We start from the raw sequence: 17,078 nt of genomic DNA on the forward strand, positions 1-17,078 counted from the left end.
CTTTATGATGAAACAATAGAATAACATTATTTATTACTTTTTATCAGTAAAGGTACTTGATACACAACAGGTGACTTGTTTTAAGACCCAAAGAGAACCAGCAGCAAAATTAATGATGGAAGATATTAAATAGGTATGTATGTAGTGCCAATCACTGGCAGCCTACTTCAAGATCAGAAATAATCTTACTACATACATATTATTTCTATAACTACACTTAAATCATTGCCAGGTGCTATTGTTTTGTATCGAACCTTGAATGTGTGCTGTCAAGTGCCAAATAGGGCCAAAAATAAGCTGGTATTCCTTCAAAAGTTAAGGGAATTAATGTATAAGAAATTATTTTGCTTAGTTAAATGTGCATTAAGTGGCATTTTCTTGTCAGTAAAATGGAGAAAGAGGCTAAGAATAATTGGCAAAAACTTACTAAGTTAAAATTATTTCAAGTGTACTATGTTTTCATTCAAAATTGGGTATTTATTAAATTTTAATTGGTAGTTGGCTATGTTGCTAATTTTGTGTAAAATTAAGCATAAAGTGTTATTGATGAAGCTCTGTGAATAGAAATTGAAACCTATTTTAGTTCAATAAGGCAGCACAGGTATTTTTTTTTTACAAAACCTGTATATCTTGCCATTTTAAGACACAATTATTTTTTATCACATCTGGTATACATAGATAGCTGACACTGAATTTCAGTCAAATTATAGTAATCGTAATCAGTTAGTTTTGTTGATATCTGAATAATAGCGTTGTTTCATCGCTCTGTATTTCCTAAGGAAGTATAAGGCTTCTAGCTCTTTCATTACAAATTCGCCCCGTCCAATAAGTTCTTTGATCTTCTCTGGGTCCTTCACATCTTTGTTTTTAAGGAAAACATTCTTCAGACGCCTTTTAAAATAGTCTGCTCCTTTTGGATAGTCTCGTCCAAGATACAGCAGCTTAAAAAAGAAAGATTATATATTTCTAAACAATCTGTATCTCAATAACATATGTATAAAAATGGCAACATAAGTACTTACATTTTTATAAAGGTTCAGTACTTCTCCTCTTAAAGAATTGGCCATTTTCATTTATTATGAAAAGTATCTGCCTTTATACATAACATACCTAAAGAAAAATAAAAAGTTTTGTAAATAACTGCATTATAGTCTCTTTTAGAATCAAAAACAATTGTACATATTGGGAATATGGAAACTTTGTTTTTCATTCAATAAATAACTTTTTGAGCACTTTGTGTTCCAGGCACTGACGTAGCCATGAAATGTCAGATATGTGTTCTCACAGAACTAACCTCTCTTGGGGGAGACATAATAAGAGAATATTCTTACGAAGGAAAAAGGGTAATGAAAGGGAAAATGAATTGTCAAAGAGGGATATGTAGGTGTACCTCCATTTATACGAGTGAAATAAATGAGATTTGAATCCAAGCTGCATAACATTACACAAATTACTTAACCTTTCTGAGCCTCAGTTTCCTTCCTGTCAAAAGGAAGACTGTCTACAATGCTCTCAAGGCAAGGCCAGATTTGTTTGGAGGACACGGAAGAGGCCTGATCATATCTAGAAGAGTGCTATACTAAGGCCAAAGAGAAGCTGAGTGTGGGAGTCAAGCAGGGTGGCTCAGTTAAGCATCTGATTTTGCCTCAGGTCATGATCTCATGGTTCCTGGGTTCGAGCCCTGCATCTGGCTCTCTGCTGTCAGCACAGAGCCTGCTTTGGATCCTCTGTCTCCATTTCTGTCTGCCCCTCCACCACTCATCCTCTCCCCGCCCCCCTCTCAAATAAAAACTTAAAAATGTGAAATTATTTTAACATATTTTGTTTATACCGAAGTATTATTTCAGTGTGTCATGTTAGCTACATTCAAGTGCTTATAGGTTATCAGTGGCTTAGTTGTAACCATACTGGACAGCACAGCTTTAGAGTATATTTCCTGTGAACAAGGACATTTCCCTACAGAACAGTACAACTATCAGAATCAGGAAACTAATGCTGCTACATTACTACTGAAATCCACACCCCCTCCACATTTTGGCATTCATTCCAAAGATGCTCTATTTTATAGCAAAAAGGTCCAAACATTACACACTGAATTTAGTTTTCATGTCTCTTTAGCCTTCAATCTGAAACCGATCCTCAGGGTTTCCTTGACTTCTATGAACTTCATACTTGAGAAGATCACAGGCCATTTATTTTGTAGAATAGCTGGAGACTACCACAGAAATGTTCAAAATGCTTAGAAATAACAGAGTAGCCTGAGAATGGGAGCAAGGGGCTGGAGAACAGGAGGGATCAAAAGGCAGGAGGAAATCCTCGGGGATGATGGAGATGTTAATTATGATTGTGGTGATGGTTTTATAGAAATGTCAAATTTATCAAACTATATTTACATTTTAAAGAAGTATAACTTACTGTATGTTAATTATACCAGTAAAACTTTTTTTAAAAATTGGTGTAAATATGCTGGCCAAATGTTAGGAGTAGAGCTGGGAGATAGTGAGGTAGACATGGAAATAGAGATCTATCTAAACCACAAGACTGCTAATTAGGGTAGGTGGTTCAACTGGCCAGCAGTCAAGTTTCCTAAAACCTGGTATGCCTCTCTGGGGTGGGAGCCCTGGGTGTAAGCACTTAAATTTTTTTATTTTAATGTTTATTTATGTGTGAGAGACCGAGTGCAAGTGGGGGAAGGGAAGAGATGGGGGAGACACAGAATCTGAAACAGACTCCAGGCTCTGAACTGTCAGCACAGAGCCTGACGCAGGGCTTGAACTCACGAACTGAGAGATCATGACCTGAGCCAAAGTTGGATGCTTAACCGACTGAGCCACCCAAGTGCCCCCCAAAATTTAAGTTTTTAAAAAGTTTAAGTATGGCAGCTAAATGAAAACCTTTTTATTTCTTGCTTAAGTTCATAAATCTGGTTCTCTGGATTCTCTTTCTTAAGGGGGAAAAAACCACACAGGAACAAACATTATTTCCATTTTAATACTTCTGTAAGTCCCCTCTTCACTAGTAGTTTTTGAGCTAATTCATACAGCAAACATACAATGCAGCAGAACAATTCTTTAAGCTTTCTTGGAATTTTCTGTTTTTCTCCAAATTGCTTCCGAGCTTTCCTCCCAAGTCTGGTAATCCTTTTCTGTCCATTTTTATAAGTGAAAGGACAAAAAAAGCTTTTTACAAGATTTGTATACATGGTTGCAACTGATAGACTCTGAGCTTCTCTTAGGATCCGAGTGGGCCATTGTTGGGGAACCTCTGACGTCAAAGTGTTAGATCATTCCTCCTGGACTGGTCAGATTCCCCAGAGAAGAAACTTCCAATTTGCTGAGGATTTGCCTATCTAATCTTGAGAAGTGGAAGAAGAAGGGGGACCTTGCACTCAGCAGTATAGACACCAAATTTACTTAATTTGTTTCCAGTGTGGTTCTCGTACTTAGTATACCTGAAGACACCCCAGTGTACAGAATAGTATTATTTTGTCAGAAATCAATCTCCATGCTTCTGTAGGAGTAAGAGGTATGGTCCCTCCAGAGGTGTTTCTCAAAGAGCTTTCACTTAATCTCTTTGATTTACTTCATTCTTCATTTCCAATTCCATTGGCCCTGTTCCAGTGCCTTTTAAGAATTATGCAGTATAAATCGGGCTTTTCTGGTGTGTTGAGTCACATTCATTTATCTGGTTTGCAGCTTCCGAAATCTTACTGTTGTCATCTTCTCTCTTCTCTCTCATTTTTCCAATTTATTTTTATATCCCTTCACTGAAGATTTAGTGGAGTTTTGGAAAGGAATGAAGTCAGATGGATGTATTTAATTTACTATATTAATACCTAATTTCAATTTTAAAACTTTTCTTTTTTATTTCTTTTTTTTTTCTTTTTTTTTTTTTTTTTTTTTGCTGAGAGCCAATTTCCAGTATGGTTAATCTTACTGAAGAATGGCTCTTCAGAACCACGTGCTTTAAAAACGATTCTAAATCTACATAGACATGATTTCAAATTGCAAATTGTAGCCTGTTTAATTTTCTGGCTAGGAGCACAGCTTTTATTTAACTCACAATTTGTCATTTGTAAAAACTTGTAGAGATCTGGCTTAAAGTGTCTTTTTAGTTTACAAATTATACATAATAAAGGATTTGCGCAGCAAAAAATGTAGCTGGTTTGATTAGGGTAAAATTGTCCCATTCTTTGATATGGTACCTTATAGGAATCATTATTATTTTGTGTTGACCTTTAAGTATTTGAGTAGCCATTGGGAGAAAGAGGTCTCCCTGGGTTCACAATTGGTGAAGCTGAAGTGCAGCAGGGACTGGGGACTGCTCCTTAACCCTGCATGAAGTCATGGAGGTTACTGCTCTTTGTAAAGAAGCAAACTCTTAGCGACTGAGAGAAGTCCCCTACCATTCTGAGAATGCATGTGGTGGGCAAGGAGAAGAAGGTACAATCCTCATTGATAGCTTTTTGCTAATAACTGTGGACTGAGGAGTTCAGATTTAACCAACTCCATTCCTGGGTTATCTAAGAATTGTCATTTTACTGGTTGCCAAAAGCTGTTGTTAATTACTTTTCCTCATGAAGTTCAGATGCCAATAAAAGCTGAAGGAAAACTGGCAAAGAAAGGCAGTGCAATATTATTATTTATTGGGTTCTGTTAGATTTGACTCAAACAGCTGACACACATGTCCCTAAACTAAGCCTAAAAAGCTTCACACAAAAAACCAGTGCCAGCACCAAAGGATATGTTATCACAGAGGTAGGTGGCAAGAGATTTTTGCCTCCTAAGGCTGGTATTTGGCTTGGTTGAGCCCTACCCAGAAGCCAGAGTATAGAAGTGAGCTGAGGGGCGCCTGGGTGGCGCAGTCGGTTAAGCATCCGACTTCAGCCAGGTCACGATCTCGCGGTCCGGGAGTTCGAGCCCCGCGTCAGGCTCTGGGCTGATGGCTCAGAGCCTGGGGCCTGTTTCCGATTCTGTGTCTCCCTCTCTCTCTGCCCCTCCCTCGTTCATGCTCTGTCTCTCTCTGTCCGAAAAATAAATAAAAACGTTAAAAAAAAAAAATTAAAAAAAAAAAAAAGTGAGCTGAAAAGAGCTATTTATGTATATGTTCAGAATGGGTGGATATTATTATACCTGTCTGTAGGCAAAGAAGAGGGAACAGGAAATCGCCCTTACACTTAGGCAACTTGCAAGAGAAGTACGAGAGAAGAACCAAACTCACTGGTACAATCTTTTATAGCACAGTGACCCCCTAGAACACAGTCTAGTGTGTTCTCACACATCCACAGCAATTCCTCCTCCCTGGGAGGGAGGTGGCCTAGAGTGTAGGGCTTGAGCAAGTCCTCTCCCTTAGAGGCCTACCATTTTAAGGTAATTTGGGAAGAACGTTAACACCTCCTTAGGCCCATCAATCCTAACTGAATTGACTGAGGTTTTATAAACAGTAGTCTGAAACACTAAAAAGCTTACTTTCATATTAAATGGCTTCAGAACTCTGTATGAGGTCGATATTAAGATGTTTTGTATCTTGCTACCAGGGCTTAGAGATGGAAATGTCATAATTTACAATCGGATTTCTGTTACAATGGGGATAATAAGACCTCAACCCATAAGACTAGCTCAGTAATACTTATTTACTAATACATTTCATCAATGAAGTTGGAAAAGAGAGAGCATTATAAAATTACAATTCAGAGATAAGAAATGGTGCCAACGATTTTAAAGTATTTCACATTTTGTCATGCTAAAACAGGGCCCTGAGATCAGAGAATTGGGTGAGGATTTGGAGGGAGCTTAATATCTTAATCACTTAATGTCTTCTAGTTTCCCCGTGGGTCTAAGTTGGTAGTGTTTCTTCTTGAGGGGAGGAGACTGAAATTCTGAAGGTTGTGCTACTGGCTAGTACAAAGAGCCGGTGACCTTGGGCCAGTAACTTAATGAGTCTTCCTGGGCCTCAGCGACCTTCAACCATAAGACTTTACCCAGGATTTGCTTCAAATAATTTCCACTTCGTCGTTAGAGCTGCTCTTAGGAAAATCGGCATATACATAACTCGCACAGAGAGTAAACTGAACCATGTGCAGAGAGAGGAATCCGAAAGTCATTAATTTTAAAATGACCAACGCTCTCGAAACTAATTTGTTTAGTCCTTCTCTAAATTGCCAGTTGAGCCCTGCCACTCGGTCGGGCCTAAGCTGTGGTGGCCCAGGCAGCCCACCCGGGTGTCAATCACTTGACCCAGTGGCGTAGCCAAGGGCTCCCTTCCTTTTCGAAACCCTTACGGAAAGAAGTGCCCCAAAACACTCCTGGGAAATTGTGAGGAAGAGAAACTGTCAACGTCGGAAGACGTTCAGAAACCCTTTGCCACACCCGGTAGTCCCTGCCCCAGAGCATACTTCACGGCCTCCAGACCCCAAGATCTGGAAAACAGAATAAAACGCCCCGGCGGCTGCACTCACGCACTTTCCGGCATTCCACAGCCATAAAGGCCTCCGACCACTTCGACTCCAGGGTCGAACAGGGCGGTGTTGATGTGGGGCAGCCAGTCAGAGAAGGGGGCGGGGCGCCGGCCGGAAGAACCTCAGCGCGATTGCGCGGACACTTCCGCGAGGATTTGCGCTCTTTACCTAGGGCGCAAGTGGGCGGGGCTTGTCGTCCTAACTACCCGGGAGCGTTTGTCCACGCAACTCTAATCTCAGATTTGGCCCAGTACCGGGTTTGCGCTTGCTGCAGCATGGTGAGCGGGAAAAGTGGTGGAGGGGCGAGCAGTGATTCACCATGTTACAGTGATATAATAAGAGCATGTCATATTTTAGAGGGGAGCTGGTCGGTTTAAGAAAGCACCCATATACCTGTGGGGAGTCTGCCTTCTGATCTATGGCCTTCCCGTCCGGAAGATGGACAGATGGGAATCCCAAACCGGTTTCGGCAGACGGGGGATGGCCATTGCGGTCAGATGGTGTCCTAATCTGGCATTGTTGCTAGGTTTAAGAATTGGTCTGAACCTGGTAATTTCTAATAATGATAGATGTTTCCATTAAATTGCTTTTTTTTTATTGGCAGCTTGGCAAAAGTATGTTTTTGTGCCTCAGTGGTTAATTAAAAACTGTTACAAGTTATTCTGCTTTGAAAAATTATTTTTTATGGTCTGTTGTGGAAATATGAATTGTTGTGTAATTCAAGTTACTCAACTTGCCTTGCCTTTATTAAGTATAATAAAGCTTCTTGCTTTATTTTAATGCACTTCTCAGCTGTCATGACTTTTCCAAGGACACAGACCAACCCTGTAGCTATGAGAGTATCTTTTCCCCCATTTTCTTAAATGGGACTTCCATCTTCTATGGTTAAAACCAAAGGAAGTAAAAAATGTAATTAGTTAATTATTTAATTCATTAATTAGGGGGAAATACAAATTAAATTCTGTGTGTTGGACACTAGGCTAGAAGTCAAGGATCTAAAAGTGAATATTGCAACCCCTCCCTGCTCTGGGAGACAGGCTAAACTAATAATAATACAGTTTTTTAACCGTAACAATTGAAATGTCTACAATGGAGTAAGATTAATTGGAAATAATGAAGTTGGGGTGAGGAAGGACACAGAAAGAGAAGAACAATGCTTTTCAAAGTGTGTTTTAAAGTATGAATGTGAGTTTCCAGAATTGATGGAAAAAAATAAGGTGTGGAGAACATTCATGTCTGGAAGACAAGGAAGTAAATGGACTTTAAACTGACTTAAAACTGCTGGTAAATTGAGGGAAGAATAAGCCCTTAATTTATTTTCCAATGGAGCATAAATTTCATCTTATCCCTCTAGCAATGTTTCTCAAAATGTCCCTGGAACATTTGCTTTTACCACATCTGGAAAACTTGTTAAGATACAGAGTCCAGGAATAGACTGGACTCCAAGTCTACTGTATTAGTTTCCTAGTGCTGCCAGGTAACAAAGTAAAACAAACTAAGTGGCTTAAACAATAGAAGCTTACTGTTTCACAATTCTGGAGGCTGATAAATCTAAGATCAAGGTGTTTCCAGGGCTCTGCTCCCTCTGCAGGTGCTGGAAAGGAATCTGTTCAGACCTCTTTCCGAGCTCTGATAGTTCCTTGGCAACATATCCCCATTCTTTATATGGTGTGCTTTCTGTGTGCATGTCTGTATCCAAATTTCTCCTTTTTATAAGGACACCAGTCATACTGGATTAAAGGCCATTCTGTTTCATTATGATCTTACCTTAGTTTAACTAATTATATCAACAACAACCCTAGTTCCAAATAAACTAAAATTTGGAGGTACTGGGAGATAGGACTTCAACATATGAATTTTGTGGGGATGTAGTTCAGTCCTTAATATCTACTGAATCATAATGCGGAAGGGAAAGTGAGTGTGTACACTTTTACTGAAGGAATATGCATTTTTTAAATAAGCATCCAGGTGACTTGTATCCCCTCTGAACTTTGAGAACTACAGTTGACCCCTGAATAACAATGGTCCACTTTGAATTGCGGGAATCCACTTATAGGCAGATTTTTTCTGATAAATACAGCACTGTTAATGTATCTTTTCTTATGATTTCCTTAATATTTCTTTTCTCTAGCTTATTTTGTTGTAAGAATACAGTATGTATAAATATAATACACAAAATATGTGTTAACTGACTATATGTTATCAGTAAGTCTTCTAGTCAACAATAGGCTATTCGTAGTTAAGTTTTGGGGGAGTCATAAGTTACATGTGTTGTTCAAGGGTTAGCACCCCTAACCCATGTGTTGTTCAAGGGTCAACTGTACTATACTACATAATTGTCATAGACTATGAGTCTGGAGTTCTCTCTTGTCCAGCAAGAGAGCGGACACAGAATTGAATATGAGAAAGGCTAATGTCCAGGGGGAGACAAGAGCCCTGAACAGGGGTTTGTCTCCATATTTATTGAAAGCACAAGATTTTACACGTGTGGTGAACGTGAAGAAAACAATCAGATAATAATCATTAACTTGTGTGATTAAGAAGCAAAGGGTCTGGGGTGCGGGGGGGGGGGGGGGGGGGGGGGGGGGGGCAAGTGGAGTGTGTGATCAAAGCACAATAGTGTATTGGTGTCAGATGGAAAGTAATTTCCTGCAGGTGATATAACAAGTTACTCGTGATCCATTACGATATCTCACTAGCTAACCTTGGCACTTTTGCCCCATGGTGGTGGCTTTCCTCCCTAAGCTTTTTTCTAACCCATTTATGTAAGTAGAACCTATTTCCCCACACATAATGCTCTTTTTATGATTTGTAGGAGGGGTTAGGATAAGTACTAATTCCAACCCTGCTTCATATTAAAAGCACTAGTAAGAGATGATAATTTGCCCATTTTAAAATATGGCTACTTGAGAACAGGAGCAATACCGTTTGCATATTTTGCTGTATAGTAGTTATTTCAAGATGAAAGTGTGTTAACTATGAATTGATAGTAAGTATAATAGATATAGAACCCAACTGTAAAAATTATATGAGAGCAAAAGCTCTACTATTCTTCTTTATATCCTCTGGTGTCCCAGAGCACCTTGTGTGCAAATCAAATCTTAAATATCTGCTGAATGAATTAATGAAATATGTGTATTTTTCAAGAAGATAAAATCTGCTTCATGTGAATTTCAACATTTATGTTTAATACAGTGATAATCTTACAGCTTGAACCAATAATTTCTCCTGTATAAGTCTTCAGATGTGGAAAGTGTATAATCTTTTAGTCACACACCGATTCCTTATCAGAAACTTAATGGACACATGAGCCTAATCAGGAAATTACAAGTAGTGTTATTGAATCACTTGTAATGATAATGCCAGTGGTAAATATTTATTGAAATACTGTGCTTTCCAAAATAATTTCCAAAGAATAGATCTGCATTAAGACACATTGCTGAACAGAATCATTTTATCATAGATTTGCTTGCTTTATTTTTTTTTTTTATTTTTATTTTTCAACGTTTATTTATTTTTGGGACAGAGAGACAGAGCATGAACGGGGGAGGGGCAGAGAGAGAGGGAGACACAGAATCGGAAACAGGCTCCAGGCTCTGAGCCATCAGCCCAGAGCCCGACGCGGGGCTCGAACTCACGGACCGCGAGATCGTGACCTGGCTGAAGTCGGACGCTTAACCGACTGCGCCACCCAGGCGCCCCAGATTTGCTTGCTTTAAATAACTGATTTTCTTTCTATAAACTTAGCAATCTAATCACAGAAAGATAATTTATTTATGAAATCATTTCCACACTTTCAAATTTGACATCAGTACCAGTACTTAATCATTATTGTTCTTTGGAACCGTTTAAACTAGCACTTTCTGACTGCTACTCTGTATAGGTTTAGGTCCCATCATTCTGCATAGATCATGGAGTGATTGTCATAAGAAAGAATGTAAGATTTAAAGAGTATAATTTTAAAAAGATGCTTCAGTGGATGAACTACTTTAGTTTTTCCTAGACCTGCTTATAGTTTTGTCTAAATTCTTTTTAAAAAGACTTCATTTGGAGATAATTTTAGATTTACATTAAAGTTGCAAAGATGGTACAGAGAGTTTCCTTATGCTTTTTATCTGGCTTCTCCTAATTTTCGCATTTTACATAATCTTGGTACTTTTGTTAAAAATATCTGAGTTTTTAAAAAATTTATCAATCCTTTTGTTTTTCCGACTTTCAGGGTCCCAAAGCAAAAAAGGTAGGTAGAAATTATTTTCTCAAAATAGATAGTCTTGTAAACACTGACGTTATATGAACAGACATTTTAAACGTTTTCTAATTAGTTTTATTATGGTTTATAGGGTTTACTAAGCTTACTTTGTAGATATTAATGCTATTTAAATCATGGATAATCCTTTACAAAAGAGGACGTATTTCACATTTGATATAAAAAGATATTCCTAGTTTCACAAAGACTTAAAAATAGTCTTTAGTTTTTACATGTACCTAGATTTGGGGCTTTTTATTAGTTGTGCTCTAGAAAATGTTAGATTCAGAACCCCTTTTCTTTCATCCAGATAAACACAAAAATTTAGTTACAAAACTTTAAAAGTGGACCCTAAGGTAATAGGTCTTTAAGGGAATTGTATAGTAATGCATACTTGATTTTCTTTTGTACTTGGTAGAAATTTAATTTAATTTAATTTAATTTAATTTAATTTAATTTAATTTAATTCAAGAAATTGAATTTAATTAGGGATGCCTAGGATGCCTTTTTCTTTTTTCATTGAGTAGATTTTAACTTTATTTTTATTTTTATTTTTATTTTGAGAGAGAGACAGTGTGAGTGGGGGAGGGGCACAGAGGGAGGGAGAGAGAGAATCCCAAGCAGGCTCTGTGCTGTCAGCCCAGAGCCCCATGTGGGGTGAGCTGTTCAAGGTCAGGAGCATGTCATTTTTTTTTATGTTCATAGCGTTTAGCTCAGTGCCTGGCACATAGTAGACATTGAATCAATATTTGTCTAATGAATATGTGAAACCCCATGTACCCTGCCACCATTTAAAAACACCTCAGGCTTTGACTATTTAAAGGCAATGCTTATCTAAATGTATGTATTCAATATTTACACTATTAAACATTGCTTCAAGACATACTGTTGAGTGCCTCTGTGTTTACTTCTCTCAGTCCCTTGGACTCACTACCAACCTGGTATTGTTTTAAGGGCTATGGATATAACTGAACAAAATTTATGAAGGCTCAGGACACATTCTCATGGAAATATTCTGGAGGACTACAATTATTTGTATGTGGGTCTATAATAGTTTATTGGTTTGTGTGGATTTTCATTTTTGGCTTTAGATTGTGAAATTTTAGAGGCATTGTTTTCAATGTGAAAACTCATTGTTCCAAATGATTTGGTGCTTAATTGTGTATGCATGGATGCTACATAAATACTTCTATATTCTTTTATTCAGAGTGTTGTATCCCTTAGAGAATCGTGATAGTAAGCCTGTGAAATTTGAGACCAAACATAAGGAGTAAATCTCTCCCTTTTTATTTATTCCATTCTTAAAGATTGTGGTTGGGGATGAATTGAGTCTGTAAGTATAATTAAGAAAACATTGAAAGATATATTTTATTCTCTCTGATTTGTCACAGATTTTTTTTAAGGGAAAAGTAATATATGCACATGGTACAAAATTAAAATAGCATAAAAACCAGAAAATTTCCTCTTACTCAAGACTAGAAAAACTATTGCATGTCGTTTCATTAAATTGTCTTAGCATTGAGAAGTACACACACATCCTTTTCTCCCCACAGATGGGAGTATCCTGCAGCTTCTCTTTATCACTTAATGAGACTGTATTTAATATATTCTAGGATACTCATCTTTTTACACTTTACTAAAATTGAGATGTATCTATATCATCTTACAGTCATCGTAGTCTTGGATTGACATCCATTTCTTCTAGAGAGGATGTTTGCTTCTGTCAGTCACATGGGCTTACTCACAACCTGATACTACTTTAAATTCTCTGCTTGTGAGTTTTTGGACCACACTAATGGTATGAGTCAGACAGCAAATTCACATGAACTGGCTTGTGGCCTAAATTTTCAGGGATTTTTTTTTCTCTTTCTATTCATTTTCAGGATTGAGATCTGTAAGTTTTCTTGCTGTATCTTTCTGTGTTGTGAGTTCATTTCTCTTTACTCATATCCGGCTTTATACAGGCATCTCCTGTTAGACTTCCATCTTGGGCATTCCCTTTTTTGGTAGTAATTTAAAGGTACATTACATCTAATGGCATCATAGTTTGGATAGAATAAGTATGTCTTTGGAAACTTTTTCTTTCAGCACATTGAGATAATGCCACTTCTTCTCACAGCTGCATCATGTTTCATTGAAAGTATGTACTCTGATTTTTATGTTGTTTATTTGTTATTTGTTTGTTGTTTATGTTATTTTTTGCTACCACAAACAAGGTAGGAATGAAGATCTTGTATTTAAGGCCTTGCAGATATATGGAAGAATACTTATTTCATTGATTTAGCAGTGTTGTAGACATTAAGAGAACAGGAGCAAGAGAGAGTCCCTGATCTCATGAAGCTTACATTCTTTTTTTATGCAGCTTTATTGAGATATGATTGACATATAGCATTGTGTAAGTTTAAGGCATACAACATAACAATTTGATATACTTATATATTATGAAATTATTACCAAACTAAGGTTAATTACACATCCATCACCTCATGTAATTACCAGCGTGTGTGTGTGTCATGAAAACATTTAAGACCGACTGTCTTAATTTGTCTCAGATACACAATACAGTATTGTTAACTATAGTCAGCATGCTATACAGTAGATCTCCAGAATTTATTCATCTTATAACTAGAAATTTATACTCTTTGACAGATATTTGCCCATTTCCCCCATGGCCTAGCCCCTGGAAGTCACCAATTTATTCTATTTCTACAGAATACATAGCTTTCTATAGAATATATAGCTTTTTTAGATTCCACATGCAAGGGAGATCATGTGGTGATTATCTCTGACTTCCTTCACTTAGCATAATGCCCTCATTTCTCTATGTTGTCACAAATAGCAAAATTTTCTCCTTTTTTATGGCTGAATAATATTCCATTTACATATATTTATCCATTCATCTATGGATGGATACTTAGCTTGTTTCCATGTCTTGCCATGCACATGGGGGTGCAGATATCTTTTTAGATAGTAGTTTCATTTTCCAAAGTTTACATTCTGTCTGAGGAGGAGAATTGAAGAAATAATATAATATTGGGGCACTTGGGTGGCTCAGTGGGTTAAGTGTCTGACTTCTGCTCAGGTCATGATCTCATGGTTCATGAATTTGCGTCCCGTGTTGGGCTCTGTGCTGACGTCTCAGAGCCTGGAGCCTGCTTCGGATTCTGTGTCTCCCCCTCTCTCTGCCCTTCCCTCAACTCCCTCTCTGTCTTTCTCTCTCTCTCTCAAAAATAAACATTTCAAAAAAAAGAAGGAAAAAAATAATACAGTATCAGATAGCATTGAAAATACAGAAAACAAAGAAAGGGGTCAGTGAGAAATGTGGGGTAGGGGATAATGGTGATGCTATTTCATACAGGATGTTAAGGAAATTAAGTAGAGACCTAGAAGAAGCAAGGGAGTTGCTTAATTAGTAATAGTTATCTAGGGGATAAGCATTCTAGAAAGAAGAGACACATATTGCAAAAATAGCCAAGTAGACCATAGTGAAATGTTTGGGTTTTATTCTGAGAATGGTGGATAGCCTGGGAAAGTTGTAGGCAGAAGAGTGACATGGTCTGATTTACATTTTTAAAAGGTGAGAGGAAAATTCACTGTAGGGAAGCAAGAGTAGAAGCAGGAGGACCAGTTATGAAGCTATTGCAGCAGTCTAGATTAGAAGTTTTTCACTGAAATTAACCTACTTATACACGTAAAAAGTACTCTCAGAGATACACAAAGGTTTTCTAAGGATGCTAGGACACAGATAGTTTTATGGAAATCAATTTCCAGATCATCAACTTCCATATTTCCCCTTTCCTGGGGGGAAAAAAAAAATCTGTCTTGAAGTCCCGACTTTTCACAATTACCCTTTTGCTTTACAAAACAAAACATATCCAAATCTTAGTGGTTCACTGCGCCAGGGCCTGGACTATGAAACTGAGGGACAAATCAGATATGGATGTTGGTAAAACTCTTTCTAATCAAGTTACCAAGGGACATTTTGTCTTTTGTGGCAAAATGTGGCATCAGAGGTATTGAGATATTCTGGATTTCTTATACATTGTTATCTTGAATTGTGGAACTGATAATAATTTTTAGTGACAATACCCATGAGATTATTGTGATATGATGATGCTAAAAACCCTCTCACAATGTAATTTATTTACTTATTTATTTATTTTTAACGTTTTATTTTATTTTTTGAGAGACAGAGTGAGGGCAGGGGAGGGGCAGAAAGAGAGGGAGACACAGAATCCAAAGCAGGCTCCAGGCTTGGAGCTGTCAGCACAGAGCCTGATAACGGGGCTTGAACCCACAGATGTGAGATCATGACCTGAGCTGAAGTTGGATGCCCAACCAACTGAGCCACATAGGTGCTCCTGTAATTTATGGATAAAACATCCAGACTCCAAAAATAATATTAATTTTTTTAATGAAGAGAAATTAAAGGTATCAACAAAAATGTAAATAAGCTTAATATTTTTACATAGACCCTAAAGATGCTTGTGAAACTTTACATAAATTAGAATTATCTGTTGCAAAAGCTAGGAAAATTGTACAAGACTACAGAAAAGGTACACTGTTAAAAGATCTATCACTGCATTTATATCAGTATTTTTTTTTTCAGAAACCACTGTACTTCATAGAATACATGAAGTAGCAGAAGACATTAATTAGATAGTAGGGGAGAATTGCAATGCAGATTGATGAATGCATAGATGATTCCAATTGTTCCCAGCTAATAATTACGACTGTTCTTCCAGTAAAGAAAATAGCATTAATAATGAAATTTTGATATTTGAATTCTTTTTAGTAATACAACTTTAGTAGTACAACAATAAAAAAAAAAGATATTTCACAGGACTTAGAATAGTTTTATTTGAATTTATTTTATTTTAATAGGTTAAGAATGGTGCCTGAGTACCACCAGCTGTAGAACTATGAATAATGGGCAAAGGTGGGGATGGGGGGGACTTAGTGTTCACATCTGTACTTTAAATCCTATTTTAATTTTAGAATGCTATACATATGTTCCCCAAATTACAGTGGTTCTACTTATGATTTTTCAACTTTATGATGGTGTAAAAGTGATACATATTCAGTAGAAACCATTTTTCGAATTTTGCTCTTTTCTTGCACTAGTGATAAGTGGCACAATACTCTCTCATTCTGGTAGCAGCAGTGAGACACGGCTCCCAGCCAGCCACATGATCACAAGGTTAAACAACCAAAGCATTTATAACCATTTTGTACCCATACTCCCATTCCGTTTTTCACTTTCGGTACAATATGCAATACATAACATGAGATACTCAATACTTTATTATAAAATAGGCTTTGTGTTAGATGATTTTGTCCAATTGTAGGCCAATGTAAGTATTCTAAGCACTTTTAAGGTAGGCTAGGCTAAACTCTGATGTTTGGTAGGTTAGGTGTACTAAATGCATTTTTGACTTAACCATATTTTCAACTTAAAATGCATTGACCAAGATGTAACCCTATCTCAAGGAAGATCTGTATTCACAAACAGGCTCAGGTTGCCTAAAATTTGAGTCCTGGTTTCTATGGAATGTTCAGTGTTGACCCTAAAATATAAATGGTGTTAAGTTCAGAACATTAAAATTACAGCTTTTGAAAACAATGTGTGAGGAAATCAATTCTTACCTGGCTCATTATAAAACATAAGGTAGCTTGTCATGGTGATGTGTATTAACACATTTATTTGTACTGAAAAATGAAGTCAGACTGAATGTGATAGGAAGTAATTGTGATACGGCCCATTGGCTTAACTTTGAAGGCTGGGTTTTGCTAATTAGGTAAATAGATTTTTAAAAAATACTTTGAGTGAAATCTGCAGTTGTAAAGTTTCAATCAATTTAAAGGAAGTGCTAAGAAAAAGTAATTTTATCAAAAATATTTTGGTTTTTTCATTTCTAGTAATATTGGGCTTAAGTTTTTTTGGATCAAACTTTCTGCTAAAAACAATAAATGCTGACTAAAATATGTACATATAGATCAAAACTACCATCTTTAAAGCAAGTAAGATTTGATAAGATAGTAAGAAATTATCAGGAGAAAACCTAAACAACCAAAGAAGTAAGGGAAGCACTTAAAACTGTTTTTATCATGAGGGCATTTGCAGAACTGAGCAAAACTTGAGCTCTGGTCTTAACAGCAACAGTGGAAGCCAAAGACAATGGGATGGTCTTCAAGGTGCTGAAAGTAAATAAATGCCAACTTAGAATTCTGTATGAGCTCAAATCGTTTTCAGAAATAAAGGTGAAATAAAAATATTTTCTCAGGCAAAAACTGAGTTTGCCACCTGCAAAACACATTATATGTGTAAGGTATAAAACAATAATCAAAATAACATGTAGGTTTAAAAAATAAGAT

At 37.0% G+C, this 17,078-nt stretch overlaps 2 protein-coding genes across 11 annotated transcripts in view; one reads left to right on the forward strand and one right to left on the reverse strand.

Annotated features, from left to right (window-relative positions):
- Position 1: 1 nt before the first annotated feature.
- ETFRF1 (electron transfer flavoprotein regulatory factor 1) lies at positions 2 to 6,600 on the reverse strand. Of its 2 annotated transcripts, none has more exons than XM_025930332.2 (3): positions 6,462 to 6,600; positions 1,023 to 1,110; positions 2 to 941 (listed from the first exon to the last, which is right to left on the reverse strand). In XM_025930332.2, exons 2-3 carry the CDS (start codon positions 1,071 to 1,073, stop codon positions 720 to 722), a joined length of 273 nt encoding a protein of 90 aa, XP_025786117.1. In that variant the 5' UTR covers positions 1,074 to 1,110; positions 6,462 to 6,600; the 3' UTR covers positions 2 to 719. The 2 variants fall into 2 exon arrangements, with proteins under 2 accessions (XP_025786117.1, XP_025786118.1); XM_025930333.2 differs by having other exon boundaries at positions 6,458 to 6,575.
- Positions 6,552 to 17,078, forward strand: part of DNAI7 (dynein axonemal intermediate chain 7) — a 74,541-nt gene continuing 64,014 nt past the window's right edge. For 6 of the 9 annotated variants that reach the window (XM_086713826.1, XM_086713828.1, XM_086713820.1 and 3 more), the window contains exons 1-2: positions 6,552 to 6,735; positions 10,677 to 10,694. In XM_086713826.1, the coding sequence (XP_086569952.1) occupies positions 6,733 to 6,735; positions 10,677 to 10,694 (21 nt within the window). In that variant the 5' untranslated portion in view covers positions 6,552 to 6,732. The remainder of the gene's footprint in view (positions 6,736 to 10,676; positions 10,695 to 17,078) is intronic. The other 3 variants (XM_086713821.1, XM_086713822.1, XM_025930419.2) reach the window with 1 other exon arrangement.

The sequence above is a fragment of the Puma concolor genome, chromosome B4 (assembly GCF_028749965.1).
Source record: "Puma concolor isolate L17-30 chromosome B4, mPumCon1.1.hap2, whole genome shotgun sequence".
NCBI classification, from domain to species: Eukaryota; Metazoa; Chordata; class Mammalia; order Carnivora; family Felidae; genus Puma; species Puma concolor.